The 18440-nt window shown below is 42.7% G+C and overlaps 2 protein-coding genes across 7 annotated transcripts in view; one reads left to right on the top strand and one right to left on the bottom strand.

The window, feature by feature from the left end:
* Positions 1-4894, top strand: part of tle2b (TLE family member 2, transcriptional corepressor b) — a 77934-nt gene extending 73040 nt beyond the window's left edge. For both annotated transcript variants that reach the window (XM_056378350.1, XM_056378349.1), the window contains exon 20: positions 1610-4894. In XM_056378350.1, the coding sequence (XP_056234325.1) occupies positions 1610-1717 (108 nt within the window). In that variant the 3' untranslated portion in view covers positions 1718-4894. The remainder of the gene's footprint in view (positions 1-1609) is intronic.
* A 438-nt stretch (positions 4895-5332) lies between these two features.
* Positions 5333-18440, bottom strand: part of tle2a (TLE family member 2, transcriptional corepressor a) — a 41261-nt gene continuing 28153 nt past the window's right edge. Inside the window, exons 6-20 of one of the 5 annotated variants that reach the window (XM_056378344.1) lie at positions 18263-18367; positions 17591-17801; positions 17191-17207; positions 16301-16396; positions 15596-15640; positions 14596-14757; positions 14034-14160; positions 12768-12964; positions 12334-12413; positions 11463-11712; positions 10885-11132; positions 9323-9470; positions 9029-9179; positions 8714-8790; positions 5333-8376 (exon numbers count right to left, since the gene is read on the bottom strand). In XM_056378344.1, coding sequence (XP_056234319.1) covers positions 8269-8376; positions 8714-8790; positions 9029-9179; positions 9323-9470; positions 10885-11132; positions 11463-11712; positions 12334-12413; positions 12768-12964; positions 14034-14160; positions 14596-14757; positions 15596-15640; positions 16301-16396; positions 17191-17207; positions 17591-17801; positions 18263-18367 — 2022 coding nt within the window. In that variant the 3' untranslated portion in view covers positions 5333-8268. Of the gene's footprint in view, positions 8377-8713; positions 8791-9028; positions 9180-9322; positions 9471-10884; positions 11133-11462; positions 11713-12333; positions 12414-12767; positions 12965-14033; positions 14161-14595; positions 14758-15595; positions 15641-16300; positions 16397-17190; positions 17208-17590; positions 17805-18262; positions 18368-18440 lie in introns of all 5 variants that reach the window. The other 4 variants (XM_056378346.1, XM_056378343.1, XM_056378347.1 and 1 more) reach the window with 4 other exon arrangements.

Raw genomic sequence — 18440 nt, 5'->3', positions numbered from 1 at the left:
TGGAGGTTTTGGTTTTGATCAGACAAAATAAGCAATTAGATGATATCTATTGGGCTGTTGAAAATTGTGATTGGCATTTTTTAAAACTGTTTTCAGACATTTTATAAATAAGTCTTTTAATTAGTTAATCAAAAAAATTGGTAAATTAACCAATATTAAAAAGAATAATTGTAGTCGTACTAAATAGTGAATACGTATAAACATTAAAACAAAGTAAAGTAGAGACATAGTCTCATGGGTTTTCTCTTGGTTGTGGCATGCAGTTGTTTATTTTGAAACCAAAAGAGCTTTTTTTGATAATGTCTCCCAAAATGTAATGTTTAAGTATTGATTTTGTACAGCTTGGTATTTGCTAAATCTGTACCTCGTTGCGATTGTTCCTCATCTTTTTGTCGGCTATAGTTGTCAAATAGTGCATCATGTTGTTATGTGAGATTTTTGTGGTAATTTGAAGCTGTCTTGATGGTTTGGTTTAATCAAGACAAGCTAATATATTTATATTTATAAAAATACAACATGTCAGACTTTGTCTCTGGTGTTTATACTATACCAACCTTTATCAAAGCGGAGACTGGCATTCAATGTAAGATATATTGGAAAGTAAGAATTGAAGAACTAGAAAATTGAATCAAAGGAACAAACATTGGTTTATTTCAGAAAGCACACAGTGTAAAAAATATCATAGACAACCAAAGAATAAATCACATCATAAACACCATAATGCTGGGGGGTGTTAACTCTCTGAGTTTCAAGACTCCTCACTGTTTCTGTGTTTTATCTCTCTTGCCTCTCCATCTCTGTCTCTAAAGCTTTACTTTCCTCTCTTCCAAACTCATCCTTTGGCTTGTCATTGCATCCCTCCCTCATGAACAGCCCCAACTCCCCCCCTCCTGCTATCTCGGTATAGTATGAGGGATCCTGTGTGAAATGGCCTCTCACCGGTGGCTTGATGATTGACAGCCCTGCTGTGTGTGTAGCACAGAGGGAGGGAGGGGAGGGGAGACGAGGGGAGAGGAGTTTAGAGAAGAGGAGGAGGAGTCGACATGAGAGAGGGGGAGAGTGAAAGCAAAGCCTAAGAGGAGGAGGAGAGTCTGGGAAGAAAGGAAGGAAGATAAATGATGATGGAGCAGTGAGAGAGAGAGGACGGGGAGGAGGGGGAATAGAGGGCGCTTTACATCATCTAAAGCCAGGTGCCCAGGTCTGGCTTTCAGACACAGGAAAAAAAGGAAGGATTGTGCATTTTGCCAGTTCACACAGACTGTCAGACTTGTGCTGCTAGTGATGCTTAAACCTGCAGTAAATGAGGCTGCATCTCTCCAGAGGGAGGGAGAGAGAGAGAGAAAGAAAGAGAAGGAGAGCAGTGTGTCTCACATTGAAGCAGATGAATGAGTCAGCATCCTGGAGCTGTGGAGTTGTCTGTTTGGAAATAATTGCAGACTGTTTTGAAATGCAAATGTCTTGTGTGATTGAGTATTAAGTTGATGAGTCATATCTTTTCTAACATCTCTCTCTTTGTGTTTGTTTCTCTCCATCTGTCTCCATCCATCTATCATCAAATCTCTCTCTCTCTCTCCTGGGTTTTTTGCCCATGTCTCTCGCCCGCTCCCAGTCCAAGGAGTCCTCGTCTGTGCTGAGCTGTGACGTCTCCCCGGATGACAAGTACATTGTGACGGGATCCGGGGACAAGAAGGCCACGGTGTATGAGGTGGTGTACTGAGGGCCGGGACGAGATGCCAGGGGACAGGACGGAGACTTTGGGGTGGTTTTGGGGTGTGGAGGAAGTGCACCCAGTTGCCCTGCCAACTGCTCCCAATCCTCATTACAGCAGCAGCAGCAGCAGCAGCAACTCCGTCTCAGTCCTCTTGAGTCCTCCTGACCCTCATCCCTAATACATCACCCCCCTCCCCTTTTTGCTGTGATATAAGCTACTGTGGAAGCTCCCAAATGCCCCTTCCCCTCCTCCGCCTTCCACTTTTAGCCCAAGGACGAGGCATGATAGTATAGAGAGAGGCAGAAAAGAAACAGCAAGATAAGAAGGACAAAAGGAAATGGGCGGTGGAGCATAATGATAAAGACGGGAGGAGAAAGGGGGGAAAGACGAGATGGAGGAGAGAAAGCGAGAGTGCAGAAGGGAGAGAAATGAAAGGGAGGAAGAGGAGGACAAGGAGGAGAGGGAGAAGGAGGAGGAGGAGGAGGGAGGCAGGGTAATTAGGGCTGTTTCCTGATTAAGAGCTCAGTGGAAGGGAGGCCCCCAGAGGAGGCGCGGAGCAGCACTGTGGGAGCACCAGCCAGGAGCACTGATACCACACAATCGATTCATTAGCCAGACAGTGGAAGCCTTAATGAGGCTGACGCCGCAGCTCGCTCTCCCCAGCGAGAGGTGTCAGGAGCTGGGGAACGATGACGCTCCTGAGATGGAGGGGGTCGCTTCAGATATCCACATACACTGACATGAAACATAGACCTGCTAACACACACACACATAAGGTGCACGTCATCGAGCAAGAGTGCACACACACACACACACTTGGATATACCCCCTTGAGGTAATTGTAGGAAGAGAGAAACACACACACAACACGCAGAGCACCCAATTAAACATTCATCGCCGCGCTCCCCATCTCACTGCTTAATATCTATTTTATTTTGGTCTGACAAAGGCAGCGTCTAATGAGCAGCGGAGTCAATGGGATTCTCCCAGGGCCCCGAGACACAAACAGAGAACATCAGCCGAGCTGTTCCTTCTAATTCCTCTGGATTGTTCTCCTGACACCGGGCGCTGCACTCACTCTCATTAAAGGCACTGTCAGCTAGATGAAGTAGCAGCACGGCAACTTCACTGTAAGGCAGACAAGAGGGCAAATTAACACCATCTGATTACGCTATCATCAGCAGCCAACTAAGCAGCGACTAATCCGATTCCTTTCAAATTTTATGCAACTAGTTGCTGTTTTCATTTACAAACCAGATGAGATTACATGTTTATCGGAGTCATTATCTCCATCTCTGCCTGCCTGCTGATGTGCTAGTGTTCAAAGTGCTCTGGCTAAATCTTGTTTGATAAGCTAGTGATTGCTATTAATTGAGATGCTAAACACCTTAAAGGACAAGTTTAACTTTTTGGGGAATATGTTTACTCGCTTTCTTGCTGAGATTTTGATGGATGGATTTTGAGGATTGATACGATTCTCATGTATGTATGTTAAGTATGAAGCCACCGCTAGAAGCCTGCTATCGTAGCTTAGCATAATGACTGAGGACACTGCTGGCCTATTGCTAACTGGATGCTACAAATTCCACCTACCAGCATCTTTAAGCTCTCTGATTAACAAGTTATATCTTGTTTAGTCCATAAAAAGTGTGAAAATAACCAGTAACCTATTTCCAGGTCAGGACCAGTTGCCTGGCAATGATAGGACACTTTTTGTGGGGATTAAACAAATGAGGTATAGCATGTTAACCAGTGAGTTTTAGACATGCTGGCAGGTGGACTTTTTAACTTTCAGTCAGAGCTAGATGAGCTGTTTCCAATCTGCGTCCTAAGATAAGTTAGCAAACTGCTGGCTAGCTGCAAGTTTAGCATACAGACATGAGAGTGGTGTCAATCTTCTCATCTAACGAACTCTCATCAACAATGCGAATAAGCACAGTCAAGCTTACTTAGTCAAACTTCTCTAAACCTGATTCTTACTTTCAGTCCTCCTTGTATCATACTCCAAACTGGCAGGCAAACACTATATCAGAGCTCTCTGCTTCTGTAGAACATGCGTCACCAGTGTAGACTAAAAAAAAAAGGCACATTTCAAGCTTTTCTTTTATTACTCATTTATTTCAGTATTTTTTATGAATAGTGATTGCTCGTCTTATGTAATGATATGTTTATGTATTGGGGTTGCCTATGACTGCGTTTCGGGTTCGGGGGAAGCAAACAGAGAGGGATGCACTCACACATGGAGACATTAAAAAAAAAACTTTATTTTCTTTTGTTCTTTTAATTTGTGTACCTTATCCTTGGTGATGGTGACAGGCAGGGGGAATACAAGATCAGCAAACCCATGTGAAGAAAAAAAAAATAAGACCCTCCATTTGGGAGAAAAGTTCCCCTGTCTACTGTTTGGTGTTTTTTGTTTTATTCCCCTTTTTCAAAAGTGGTAGTAAGTGTACTTGAATCTGTTTTCAGTCCTTATTGTGTAATTATACTACGTTTCTGTTGAGTCTGTGGTCAGTGTACAGCAGGCATCGGCTGCGACATGTCAAAACAGATTTAGCCATCAAAGAGGTCCCATTTTTTACTGCATGCTTGTACAGCTACAGTGAAATGGTCTCTCATCCACAGTTTTACAGGAGGATGCATCTTACATTACAGTATGCAATTTAGTTCAGCTGTAAAAAGTTCTAGCAAGATGTCCATGTTTCTCTCTGCAGCGTTAATCCAGATAGAAGAATTATGAGGGACTTCTACAGTGGCTACTGTACCAGCTAGGAGTCAGAGATCATCTGTACAGTTTAATGCCTTTGCCTGCCTTTTTCCCTTTCTGTCTGTCAGCCACAGGCAGACCCAAACGATATTCTCATACACAAGCTTGTATACTACTCAGAATGACGCTGTATAATGGCTATGCATTTGGTGGTATAGCGTGAATATTTGGGACATTGTATTTGATACTCTTCTTTAATTGTCAGTAATGTCTCTCTCCCCTGCCTGTGCTTTCTCTGTTCCGACGGTATAAAACTTTTTTTTTCTGCTTTACAAGCTCATGTTTAGTTTCTTTTAAAAAAGCCAAGGACTTTTCTTTTTTTTAAATGCACTGTGTCTTCCCTCCTGATGCGTTTCCCATGTGCTGTACAAGAAATGCTCTGTGTGAAAAATAAACCAAACTTGTGTTCATCCTTTCAGGTGTCTCCTGCGTTGATCTTTCTAGCCATGCTAATGGCATGGCTCCAGGGATGGTGACGTTGGTTGGTCCACGCTCAAATATCATAACTATTGGATGGATTGCCATAAAATCAGGTATAAATATTTATGTTCCTTAGAGGATGACTTGTAAAAGCATTGAATCCCTGACCTGCCATCTGTCACCATCATTAGGTCTAAATATTACTTTATGACCAAATACCTGTAAAACTTATATTTCCTTTAGCCTCGGCTGTACTTATGTAGTGCTTATAAGCAAATATTGGCGTACTAGCACACTAAACTGTGATGGTGAACATACCTGCTAAACACTGTGTTCGCATTGATGTTATTATTTAGCTCAAAGCCACACAGCTGCTAGCACGGCTAAAAGCCCTTAAGTCTTTGATATTAAGATGCAAAAGAAAAAGCCAAATGTCCAAAGAAGAATACTTTATTCTCTCAACATCAAGAACCAGTTGTGTCCATTTTGAATTCACAGCCTTTCAGCAATAGTTCCTCCTGAACACCTCCTCATTCACTCATGAGGAAATAAACTTTCTGCACAGTCCGAAAACTTTTCAGTATCCTGCAAAGTACTTCATTTACAATAACTCTCAGCAGTTTGATTTTTAACCAGTATTACGTGATAATGTTGACACACTGATGACATTTTCCAACCCATCACATTAACAAAAAGGCAAATTGGTGATGCAAGGTTTTTGCAGAATACTGACAGCACACAGTAAAAAAAAAAAAAAAAAAAAAAAAAATCAAACACTGAGTTAACAACTGACCAGTTTAGATTTCCTGGAGCGCGACCAGTGTTGGAGGTCTCTCCTCGACTCTTTAGTTGCATACATCAAATAAAACAGTGATATGGAGCTCATTTACATAGATCTCCATATGTGTAGAATTTTAAAAAGACGCTGACATGTTGGGCCTAAATTTAAAATACGTAAAAAAGAAGGCATGTCAAATATCTTCAAAGGCTGTGTTTTTTAATTGGCAACTGAGATTCTCCATTCACAGCGTATTTTGAAACTTACTCCATTGAAATTATTGGGGCATTTACATGATAAATAAGCCCCAATAAGATGATTCTGCTGTAACACCACTAAGAAAAGATTACTCTGTTCTAATCAGGGGACTGAAATGACTTAATCCCGTGGGAAGTTTCAGCTGAATCATCTGACCAAAGCACAGAGAAGCTGTGCGATCTCTTATCTCTTTTGTTAATTCTCAAGTCAACTGCTCACACTAGGACGAATCTGTATAAAAGCCATAATAGCATTGAGACGGTTCTGTGCTGTGCTGTGATTATGGGCATTAACAGAAATATTGTGCATTTTAAAAAGGTCAAAAGCTGCGTTTCAAAATACATTAAATGACGCTAAATGATTTATTATCCATCTGTATGCAAACAATTCTTTACTCCACACAGGAGATAAATGCTTTAAGTGTTTTTTCCTCTTCCCCCACAGTTAAAGCTTTTTCAGGCAGGACAGTCACCACTACACCTATAATCACTGAAGAACTCCCTCTTGAGTATTATTGCTATAATAATCCATTCCACTGTATAATGTACTGCAGATCACCTTTTTTAGCCACACTACGAGCTAGCTCAGCACAAAAACAAAAAGAACAACTGTACAGCTGCATGATTTACCGAGCGCTCCAGTCACAGAGGAGCTGTGAATCCTAACTTGCTCACGCTGTGGGTTTTTGCATCCCAAAACACTTGCATGTCTGAGGTTGCAGATATTGACTAAAGGGGAAGCTTTGTGCTGTAGTGTTCCCTCAGTGGGAGAGAGAAATGTTTCCATCACAAGAGGGCGGAGGCAGAGTTTGTACTCACCATTCACATCCTTCATTTTTCATCGAAATATTTCCAAGATGCTTTTTGGCACCTCGCTGTGAGCACACACTTTTTCTGGCTATTGTCGTTTAAACAAATATTCAACAAATGCTTCTTTTGACTTTTTGAAACATCCAACATAAACCTGGCGAGTGCCTGACTTGGTCCTGTGGTTGAAAAACACCTTTTCACAGCCAGTAGAGTGCAACACACACACGCATACATACCAGATTTTTTTTTTTTTTTTTTTTCCTACCCTTCACACCACTACAGCTGCATTGGTCCTTCTTGAGCAGTTTCAGTCTGGTTTTCTGTGAAAGATGTTCACAAAAGGCAAAAAACACAAATGACATACTGCAGATCACAGACAAAAACTGATGTTTGAGAGATGTCCCACACGACAGCCTGTCGTCTCAAAGCAAATCCAACTCACAGATCCTTGTTTGCCTTTAGAGAACTTTATTTACATGTCCATATATAGCAAGGTTCAAGGTTCATGATGCAGTTGTGAAAATACCTGTCTGCCTATATGTGCCCTAACAAATACAATAGAAAATCACATTTAATGTTGAGTGTTAAGGATGAAGACGATGTAGCAGAGGCCAAGAAACTGCAGAGTACCTGATGTGAGTTCTTTGAACTGACTTCAGCTTTCTGTCCTCTGGGTCGTGGTTCTCTGTTCCAGGCTGGTTTCCTTAAAAACATCTCCAGAATAAGTTCATCTTTGTTCTTTTGTAAAAGAAAAAAAAACAAAAAACAATATCCAAAGGAACAAAGACAAACTGAGTCTCATGACACTTTAGAGGAAACCGAGCCCTGTTCTGTCACGTATGTACTGGAGATGATACAATCATGTTGCTGCTGAAACTTAACCAGGAGGAAAAAAGAAAGTAGCTGGAACCTCTCAGCACGCCATCCTGCCATCTGCCACGCATCTGCCGCCCCGAGGAGCAGCCACGTGCTGTGGACTAGGCCAGGCCGGGCCAAGTTGACCCAGGTTGGGGACTTTTTACACAGCACAGAATATGGACCGTATTTTTCCATTAAGAGTTTCCAGCCCTCCTTGAACCCTCCCTACACTTCTTCAGTCCCACGTCTGTCTTTTTCCTCTTGATGCCGTCCAACTGTTTGCGAAAAATTCAAAGGCTAAAAAAATAATTTTTTTGCTAATTTCTTGTTCACTACAGAGGTTTTATTTTGTTAAAAAAAAGGGAAAAAAGGGAACAAAACAAAAAGTTCTTTGGAGGAATCCCACATTTGCGCAGCTATAGACTAACCAGCGTTCTCAGAGCATTAAAAACAAAGTTTGTTTTTTTTTTTTTCCAGAGATGTGACTTTGTGCCCCCTTGCTTCGCTTTCTCGCTCATTTCTTTCACAAACGTAAACAAAACAACAAAGTACGAGTTGAGTGTCTCTTATTTTCCATGCCACCGACGCTCTGTACAGTCATTGGTGCAGGAGGGAGCCTTGGCTCAGCCCCCTGATTATTAGGTTTACTTTTTCAGCCAATTAGAGTTCAGTAGATGACTTCATAGACTGTGGCCTTCTTGTCCCCGGAGCCGGTGACGATGAATTGGTCATCAGGGGAGATATCGCAGCTGAGAACCGACGAAGACTCCTTAGACTGAACACAGAGACAGAGCGGAAACAATATTAGCTACAAACATTCAGTGAATCATGGTTTTTATACAAACAAACAGTGACACAAATAAAAATCACATGCTGGCTGTTAAGTCAAAACTGATGTATGTGTGACCCAAAATAACCCTTCAGTAAGTAAACAAGAAGATGACAGAAGGAAAATGAAAAAAGGAAATTTTTCAAATTTGACAAATGAATTGTTTCCAGGCCAGAGAACACAATGTCTCCTTATGTCATCATATTTCATGGTTAATTTTTGACCAAAAAAAAAAAAACAGTAGTTGTTGCAAAATTCTGTATATAAAACTCTGATGATCTACCTGGAATATGCTGGATCCGTAAGGTGTCCGCCACGCATTCAGGAGGTTATCTTTGCCTGTGCTCACGAACCATTTACCTACAGGACGAAACACATACAGCCATCAACAGATAAAGCCTCGGGGGAGGCGAGATACGGGGAAGCCTGAGGGGAAGAGCTGCTTTTGTAAAGAGCGGGAGAGGTGAAAAGGAAGAAGCTGTTTCTGAATAATGAAAGAAGCAGAAGATTTGTTCTGCTTCTCTGTGATTAAATACCCTCAGGTAATGTGATGTAACCAAACCATCAATCTAGTCAGTGTCTACGTGTGTGTGCATACCGCAGTAAGCAAATTTGAGGGAGAGAACACAGCTCTCGTGGAGGTGCAGCTGGTACTTGTCAGGTTTGGAGACGTGCAAGACTTCAACGTTACTGCTCTCCATTCCCACAGCCAGCCACTCGCCTGTCGGACAGTAGCCCAGAGAGAAGATCTGGAGACAGAGAGGGGAGAAAGAAATGGGGAGATGAGACCGTTAAAGCGTGAATGATCATCAACAGCCTCAGCACATTAATGCCTATTCATCTGGACTGCAGCGAATCTGATTTGAGTGTGTTTGTATGCTGCTGTGTGTACCTGCGAGGTGAAGTCATGTTGCTGGAGCTGGCGTCCCTCTCGGAGGTCCCAGCAGCGGACGGTGTTGTCCAGCCCTCCTGTCCACAGCTTGGTGCCGTCGTTGGAGATGTCGATGCAGCTCGCTCCGTCCGTGTGGCCCTGGAACTGCCTGCAGGGAGGAGACGCACGAGAGACCCAGAGATAAATGCACAAAAACAAACATCTGTACCTCTGGCTACCCAGCCTCCTCTCTGATCGCTGCTCATTCAAAATACTAGTTTGTCTGACTTTTTAACAACTGAAAAACATTTCATTCAGTCATGTGTGTGATGAAAATCATCACACAGAGACTTGCTAATTGCTGGTTGCAGCTAATAATTACACTGAATCACATCTTCAATATTTTTGTTGAAGTTGCTTAATTTTGCATAAAACATAAAACACTGAAGTAATGTGAGTCTCTCCACCAAAAAAATAGTCCCAGGGCAAAAGATTGTTCTACAAGAGAAATTAAAACTACATTGGCTTATTATTTAATGTTTATTTAGCAACAATTTAACTTTACCTTCATAAGAAGGATATAAACAAATGTAATAAACAGTCCATAACACTATAATGCAATTGATATACAATTTAGGTGTTTATTAATGTATCATGATCCTATTGTCAACAGGTATTACCCTGTGGGCACCCATAAGTGGAGGCTGGTGTATAAACAGATAACGAAGGATAACACAGTAAAACACTGTTGTAATAATATAAAATATGTCTTCATATGAGAAATTAGAATTGTTAACAAATACTTTACATTAATAAACACTTAAAATCTCCTTATATCTGCTCACAACTACATTACAGTGCCTTATAAAATAATTGTTATATGTTTATATACTGCATATAAATGCTAAATAAGGGGACTTAAAGTGTTACCATTTATTTTTATGGGAAGAAGTATTTAGCATGGACCAGTGCCACACACCACAGCATTCATAGCCTACAGTGGTTTAAGTGGCAGAGTTTGTCCCTTGATACACAGACGTGTGTATTAGCTGGAAAAGCATTTCATTTTTTGGGGGGGGGCGGGGAGGGGGGGGGGGGTCTATATAATAATATTTCCTTTTGAAAAATCTGAGGAAAAAATAAAATGAGTAAATACAGCAATTCATGCTTTGGTCTGGCTTTAGGTGTAGAAACATAGTGGTAAATTCTCTGGAACATATAAAACCACCGATATGTTGTTTTAAGGACAAATAAGACTTTCAGAAACACAAACTGCTTCTTCCTCCCAGTTAAACACACAGGTTTAGGAAGTCCTCACCTCCTCTATGCTGCATTCATCCTGCACACTTTATATCTATAATGTTTTCCTCTCGCTATGACTTTATGATTGATTAAGTTGTGAAATTACAATAAAGACACCATTTCCTCCTTCCCTCTGCAGTTTTCCCTTACCTCTCATTTCCCTCACTATAACTTCTCTTCCTTTTTCATCACTCTCCTCTCTGCCTTTTTCTTGCAAATTGTTTGTCCTTTTCCTACTGCACTCTTCATCTGACCGGCGCCTCCTCCCACTCCTCTCTTACCTGACCAGCGTCTGGTTGTGAAGGTCCCAGACGACGATGTTGCCATCGCTGCAGCAGGAGAAGCAGACCTTGTTGTCAGGGGAGATGGCCAGAGCGTAGCAGGCGGGGGCGGACGATGTCAGCTCTGCCTTGATTCGGGGAGTGGGTGTGGCCAAATCCCAGATTGACAGCGTGCTGGCCTCCCCGCCGACGATCAAGGTTCGACCGTCAGAGAGCAGCTTGCAGGAGCGGATGTAGTTATCCCTGTTCTGATTGGCCACAATAAAACGAGAAATATAAACATTTATACCGTGATATACGCTGTAGTTCACTGTAATTGACGACAAGGGGATAGCCGTACAGAGTTAACCATGCTGCTGCAGCAGTATCACAGCAATAAATAAATACGCTGGAGGATTTGGCTTCACGACAACAACGCAAAGGTAATTCATCATCCAAAGTGTGTTTTTATGTATGAAAAAATACAGTATCCCTTTTGGTCATAAAGCAACATTATTAGACACAAGATAGTCAACAAACTTTAAATATGAGTCTACAAACATCCATCTAACTGCCTCCACTCCTTGCCCGTGTCTCACCAGACAGTCCAGCTGGGCCATGGGGCTCTTGCTGCCCGGCTGGCTGATGTCCCACACCTTAACGCAACCCTTTCCTCCGGTGTAGACGTGGCGCGTCGAGGTGCTGATGGTGACAGCACACACCACCTCTCCGTGGCTCAGGGTGTGAATCTGACGGGCGTGGCGAGGGATTCCCGGGCCCAGCAGGGCGTCAGGGGGAAAGGGCACCGGCTGCATCTGGCCGTCTGCACTCACATGGAACGAGTAGGCGCTGGAGAGAAGAGAGATGGAAGGGAACCGAAAACGATGAATAACTGGGAGAACTATTCATTGTAAAAGAACAATAACAAAAGTGCATTACTTTCATGAGCACCATTTTTCTTTTTATAAGTAGGAATTTGTCACTTCATCTACTTCAACTTGTGGTTTCTGCATGACCTAGAAAATGTTTGAGAGACTGACACTGAGTGACTAAAACCTGACATTTATTAATAATGTCTGAGTAACAAAAAATACTGTATTTAACTGTAATAAATAGCACTGACATCATCTACATTGGCCATTCATGTGCAGAAATAAATAAAACACTCCAGACAAAGTAAACTGGCACACTGCTATAGACTGCTTTAAGGGATGACTATTTCTTGATGTATGAACACAGATTGTTTAATTTAAAAAGAGGCCTTGGGGCTGTATATTTTGACCTAACAAAGTCCTGAAGGCGCCAAGCTGTTTTTTTTATTAAAATATTTTCCTCCTTTTCACGCTTTGATTATTCATCTTTCCAGTTCTTTTCTCTTCTGGTGTTGAAACTGAAATTTGAGGAGAACCTTAGAGCAGTTAATAGTGAACAGGTGAAGATTTGAACGATTGAAGGTAAAGGGAAACTCACGGTTTTCCGGAGGCAGCTGACTGCAGGCTGGCAGGCAGCCCAGGGACCCTCATATGTGGGTGTGGAGACTCGTAGCCCACCTGGAAGAGACAAATACCCTAACGTAAGAAAAAAATATCTGAAAAAATACCTGGTGAGAGGAGAGGAGAGGATTCACTCATAAAAATGGGTAATACAGAGATAGTATCAGATGAAAGATCAGAATAAAATGAGATCACATAAAGGTAAAGAGACTTTTCAAGAGCCAAGGTCATAGATTCTTAACGATAAATGACAAGGCAGCCTCTCTTCCTTCTCCTCTCCCATTAAAATGCTCCCTTCTGTCCTGTACATAGAATATCCCTCTCTTTGTCCTCTGACAGGTTTATATGCTGAGGTGTTACATATGACAGTGACACTGGAAAGACAAATTATCTGCGGAGCGTCGAGCTCACCACAGGGGACCGTCCGTAGCCTGCGGCGGCTGCTGCCGCCGCTGCTGCTGCAGCTCCGTTCATCTGGGGGGAGACCAAGTGGAGGCCTGCACCATAGCCCGCTGCCCCAGGCAGGTCCCCGTTCACCCCTGGAGGCAGGCCAAAAGCCCCTGGAGGGTACGCTCCCTGCACCGCCAGAGGGTTTCTGAGACCCAGAGCTGGTGGAAGGATGGAGGGAGGAAAAGATAAGAGTGAGTTAATTTGTTGAGAATTATTGGAGAGAAAAAATAATTGATTGAGGCAAAAGAAGAGGATGAGAGAATAAAGAATGCCAGTCATTCTGAGAGCTCTAGATATCACTTAAACATAGGATAGAATAAGATGTGCATTTTATTAAGGTGACTCCCTCTGCAGAGCCTGTCAGTGTGTGAGACAGCTGTGACTGACAGGCTGTGAACAAGCTGCCACAAAAGGCAGGACATCACTAACTGCAGCACTAGACCACTACTGCCCCCTGCTGGCCACCATACCTTCCTGCAGTGAGCCAATACCTGTGTGTGTGTGTGTGTGTGTGTGTGTGTGTGTGTGTGTGTGTGTGCGCGCGTGTGTTCGTCCGTGTGTATGTGTGTGTGTGCGCACACGCTCACATAAACATTCTCTGTATCCTCCTCCAGCACATGTAGCTGCATCTACAAGCACGTACATATGCACTCACAATGATGTGGGTGTGCGTGAAAGCGGTGTGGGGGCTAACAGGTGATGTGAGTAAAAAAAGGAGAGAAAAGAGATACACTGGAATAGATGGAGGCTCATTATGAAGCAGCTCACAGTCACAGTCCATCACCTCTCCTAATTTTTCCATTTAAAAAGTGAGGCGCACTGAATATTTTTGCCCACAGCTGCTTATTAAGTCCAGATGGTGGTCGGTGGTGGGGAGCTGGCTGACACCCATACCAACTACTGCGGCCCAGTGTTGATAGAATCACTACATGTAACAAAGCCAGCACAGGCTAAAAAGCTGTCTCTGCAAATACAGATTCATTTTTTTTAAATGATCCCCTGTGTGCAGTGCAAGCTTATGTCCTTGAGAGGAGGCCTGTAGATATGTGTCTGCCGGTCTCCTCAGCAACATGGATAGAAAACAACAAAGAGTTTTTCCAGTAATGTCAGCAAGCCTTACAGTTTCACTTCACATCAACTGATGGCTTTCTGAAGCTCAGTGCTCACTCATGACAACAATATACAGATGACACGGGGAATAAAAGCAAACTCGTGAGACGACCTTACCAAGAGGGTCAACACCAGGCTTGCCAGGGACAGGTCTGAACTGCGGGGGTCCGCTAGGTCCCGGGGTGTTGGACTCCTGAGACATGGGGGTCCCTGGCTTCATACCTGGAGTACTGGACTTCTCCCTCTGGAAGAGCGGAGAATAAAAAGTGTTAGAAAACAGAGAAGGAAAATGGCAAAGAAAAGCACACAACAACAAAAAATGAAAAAATAAAACAAATACAAAAAGAGAATGACAGTGAGGATGACTGAGGGCAGATGGGACCTGAGGAGTGCTGTGGGATGTCAGCAGCCCCGACTGAATGCGTGTGGGATGTTGAATATACACCATAATAACTCCAAGATGAACCACTGACCCCAAACAAGACAGCTGAATACAGAGTGTGCTGACAGGATGGAAACACTGATGTCCTGCACTGAAATATATTGTGTGTTCTCCATAGATGTCAGCGTCAGTTACAACAATGTCCCCCCAAAAAAAACGATTCAAATGTGTCTTTTTTATGCCTGTGTGTGGCCCACTTTAATGCACATATATCTTCATACAGATGTGTTCGTTTACCTGTGGGGGCTCTTTGCCGCGGGAGGGGGAGGCGGCACTGCTGGAGGAGGCCAGGGAGGTGGGGCTGGCCTGTGGTGGACCCTCCTTACGAGATGGAGGCATCTTGTCCAAACCGTTCTCTCTGGAAGAGTAGGACTGCACACTGCGGGGGGACGACGGGTCCTGAGTTCAAAGAACACATAAAACTTTAGTACACAAGACAGAAATAAGAGGTAATGCTAATCTATTCATTCATTCTGCAGTGTTTTATCTATGTCCAGATCACCTGGAAATCTATCAGTGTCCATTTGTTCTAATGTTAAATAACTCTTTTCTTAGTTTGTCCAAATGGATAGGTTTACCATGTTTCAAGTGTGTCTTAAAACAATCGTTAGGGGCTCTTATGAACATTTTAACTGCTTTTGCTTGTAAGTCCTCCTGTTTATACTGGCCATTAAGAAATCCCTTCCTAATGTGCTAGTAAAATATAACATAGTCCACAATCCCCATTCTGTGCTAAATTATATTTCAACACGTATCTGAAGTTAATATGAAGCTTCCAAAGTTGCAGTAAGAAAGTTCTGTTTTATGTTGAAGTGGGTATCGGCTCACTCACTGCCATCTTATGCACAGTGAACACTTCTGTATGTATTTGGGTGACAAAGATGAACAAAAACATACTGCCCTGCTAATTGTTTACACTTTTGTTCATCTTTTATAAACTTGCTATCCATTTTGTCTGCACTCATTCATAAAGCCTCAACAGTCAAACCCACAGCATTGTACATTAAGGTGTTTTTAAAATGTGCAGACAGTTTGAACCGCAGTGTGTGCCTGTGTATTTTATGGTTGTTTGTTGAGAAATGAGGGCAGGCAGAGGTGGATGAGGATGGGGTTAGGGGGGTGGGGAGTATTATTGTTATTATGATTATTCAGATGGTCCTGCTGGGTGTGTTTACATGATGTATGCAGATGAAAGCGGTGAAGTGAGGCCAACAGAGGCCAGCGGCCGCCTACTAACCTCATCCACCACCAAATTATCATCACTCTTATCCGCATCGCTGCCCTGTGAGAGAGGAGAGAGAAAGTGAGATTAGATATTCTGCTCTGCTGTATGATGTATGTAGATTACATGTAGAAATATACAATACACACACATAAAGAGTCACACACAAGCAGAGGTTTCTGTGTGCGCATAATCTAATGCATTTGAAAATGTTTTATAAAACTTTTTTTTTTTTTTGCACTTTCTCAGGAGCTTTAATGTCTTACACTGCAAATAGAGGAAAATGAAACGACCTATCTAGACAATTTATTGTCTGAGATGGTTGAAACTGCAGTAAATACAATTGACAGTAGAAAAGTAATGAATTAATTTAAGATGTTTAACTTGGAGAGCTAAAATTCTAAGGCATTTCTCATGTTTTTAATATTTCAGATCGAACAAAGTGAATTTGATAATAAAAAAAAAAATCTACCCAAAATGAAATGATCTCTGACAGAAGATAATCCCTCATAGTGCTTAATATATCTGCTCTTCAACAATGACACCAATAGCACAGTAATGACAGCAGGGAGTGTGAATATTTCAATTAGTTTCTAAAAAGGGAGCAGGTCTCCAAAGTCCACTGTACAGAGTGGTGTTATCTGACGAGAACTGGTCAGGTTGGGTGGAACTTTCCCTCAGTTACTTAAACATTTAACAGTGTTATGAAAGCATCCTCACATAGTCTGTCATGAACTCCTTCTCATCAGCTTTCCTCTTCTTGCCGTTGCTGAGGTAGTCTGCTGGACGACCCTTATCCCCATTGGACAGGGAGCTCTGCAGCGAGGAGAGAGGGAGCAGAGGGATGAGGAGGGGAGAGGGGTGGAATGAATTGAGAAAGGAGGGAGCGGTAAAAAGCAAAGGGGAGGTGTGCACGGGGGTACAAAGAGGGTGGAAGAGAAGAAGGTAGGAAGGAGAGACGAGTCAAGAAGAAGGGAGAGAGGGAAGAGAGGAAGGAAGAGGGTGATAATGAGGTGAGAGGGACTGCATAAATCACGTCAGGCTCATAAGCTGCAGAGATGAATGTGAAAGAATATCAGTCTCCATCGATCTGCCAGCAGCTCACTGTAGGAGTGAGAGGAAGAAAGAGAATGCCTCAAGTATTCGTTAAGGCAGCATTAAAGACTGGAGTGGTCTGCATGTGCTTTGGCATTGACGGTTCTTTTTTCTTTAAACCAGTATTATCACAATTTTATAGTGGTAGTGATGTGGAGTAGAGATCTAAATTGTCATCATACAGGTGCCAGCATCAGTGACTGCAATCTTGTTGTCTAAAAGCTAGAGACAGCCAAAATTAATCTGATAAGATGTTTTTAGAAAATACTCAAAGCTGCCAAAACCACACCTAACAACAGTTTTATCAAGTATAAATGAATAAAGAAGGAGAACGCAACTTGTTGCTCATTAAACCCTTTGTAAAAATTGTTAACTGCAAACAAAGTCAACACTATTTTAATTTCAGATTGTAATTTTTGAAAGAAGTCTCCCCGGAAGAATTATCAAATATGATACCAATTATAGGAAAAAATGTGTGAGTGTGTGCGTGTGTGTCTGTGTTAATTTGCACTTACTGGTCCTGCTTCCCGATCTGTTCAATCCAGACAGCAGCACCCAACAAATCCAGGTACCGGGCAAAAATACAGCAAATGAGATAGGGACGCACACAAAAACAAACACACAAAAATCCAAGATTATATGCCATCACTTTACATCGCCCTGCAGCTGATGACTCAGTGGAAAAATATCCTTGCGGAGTGTTATTATCAGCAACACTCCTGTGCCCTGCCAGAAATCCAAAGCAAAGCCAATCATCAGAATCCATCGAGCCAAGCTCCAGTGTTTTCTCCCAACCTCAGAGAGATGTTTTCATCTCCAAGAATGCAATCCAGCTCTTTCTAAACTCATCGAGAATTTTACACCTTTGAGAAAAACACACAGAAAAAAATAAACATGCATTTACATAACATGTACCTCTGTGGTGCTCTGCAGCAGCGGCAGCGGCTGCTGCTGCCTCTAGGTGAGCTCTCTCATCCTTGGCAGCCAGCTGAGCCCCCAGAGCCCCAGACAAGGCCAGCAGGCTGGATCCTCCACCGAGCGCCAGGCCAGGGTGGGGCAGTCCTGATGGGTGTGGGCCCACTGGCAAACCCTGGGCATGCTGGGAGAGGTGCTGTGCCTGAAGCTGCTGCTGTAGGGAGGGAGAATAGAAGAAGAAATGGAAAGAGAGAGGAGACAAAAGAGAGAGATTTGGGTGACTTACAAGCACTGGAGAAAGTGGCTTGACAGGAAGTGATCAAGAGGAGAAATGGAGGAAGGAAAGGAAGGGAACTAAGTGCTGCGATGTGCACGAGAGGAGAAATGCTGAGATCAGGGCAGTGGCTCTGGAGCCAGATCAATCTGATGGGAACTAAAGTGACAAATAACTAAAACTGAAATGTTCTTTAAAGTTTGTTTTAACTCTCACTGAATGTTTGAAGGACACCTGAATTAAAAAAAAAAAAAAAAAAAAAATCTCAAAATAATAATAAATGTTTTTGAAATAGTAGCCAATAAATCGGTATATTTTAGTGGGCCAAATGGTCTTTGCCTCAATAAAAGGAAAAGAAAAGCAGGAAAAATAAATAAATGGGAGTATAAAGTACACACGCTATGAGGCAGAGGGGGGAGCCCACGTACCCCTATCGAAGCATTTAGCTCCCCCATGGTCACCTGTTTGGCGCGCTCCATGGCCTGGACCACCTGTTGTTGGTGCTGTAGAACAAACCGAGAGGTCAGTGAAGGCAGGTGGATTCAGAATTAAATACTAAGGCTCAACATTTTTATT

Source organism: Seriola aureovittata, chromosome 6, assembly GCF_021018895.1.
Source record: "Seriola aureovittata isolate HTS-2021-v1 ecotype China chromosome 6, ASM2101889v1, whole genome shotgun sequence".
Lineage (NCBI taxonomy): Eukaryota > Metazoa > Chordata > Actinopteri > Carangiformes > Carangidae > Seriola > Seriola aureovittata.
Note: the sequence above shows the minus strand (reverse complement) of the source record. Positions and strands in the feature narration are given on the sequence as shown.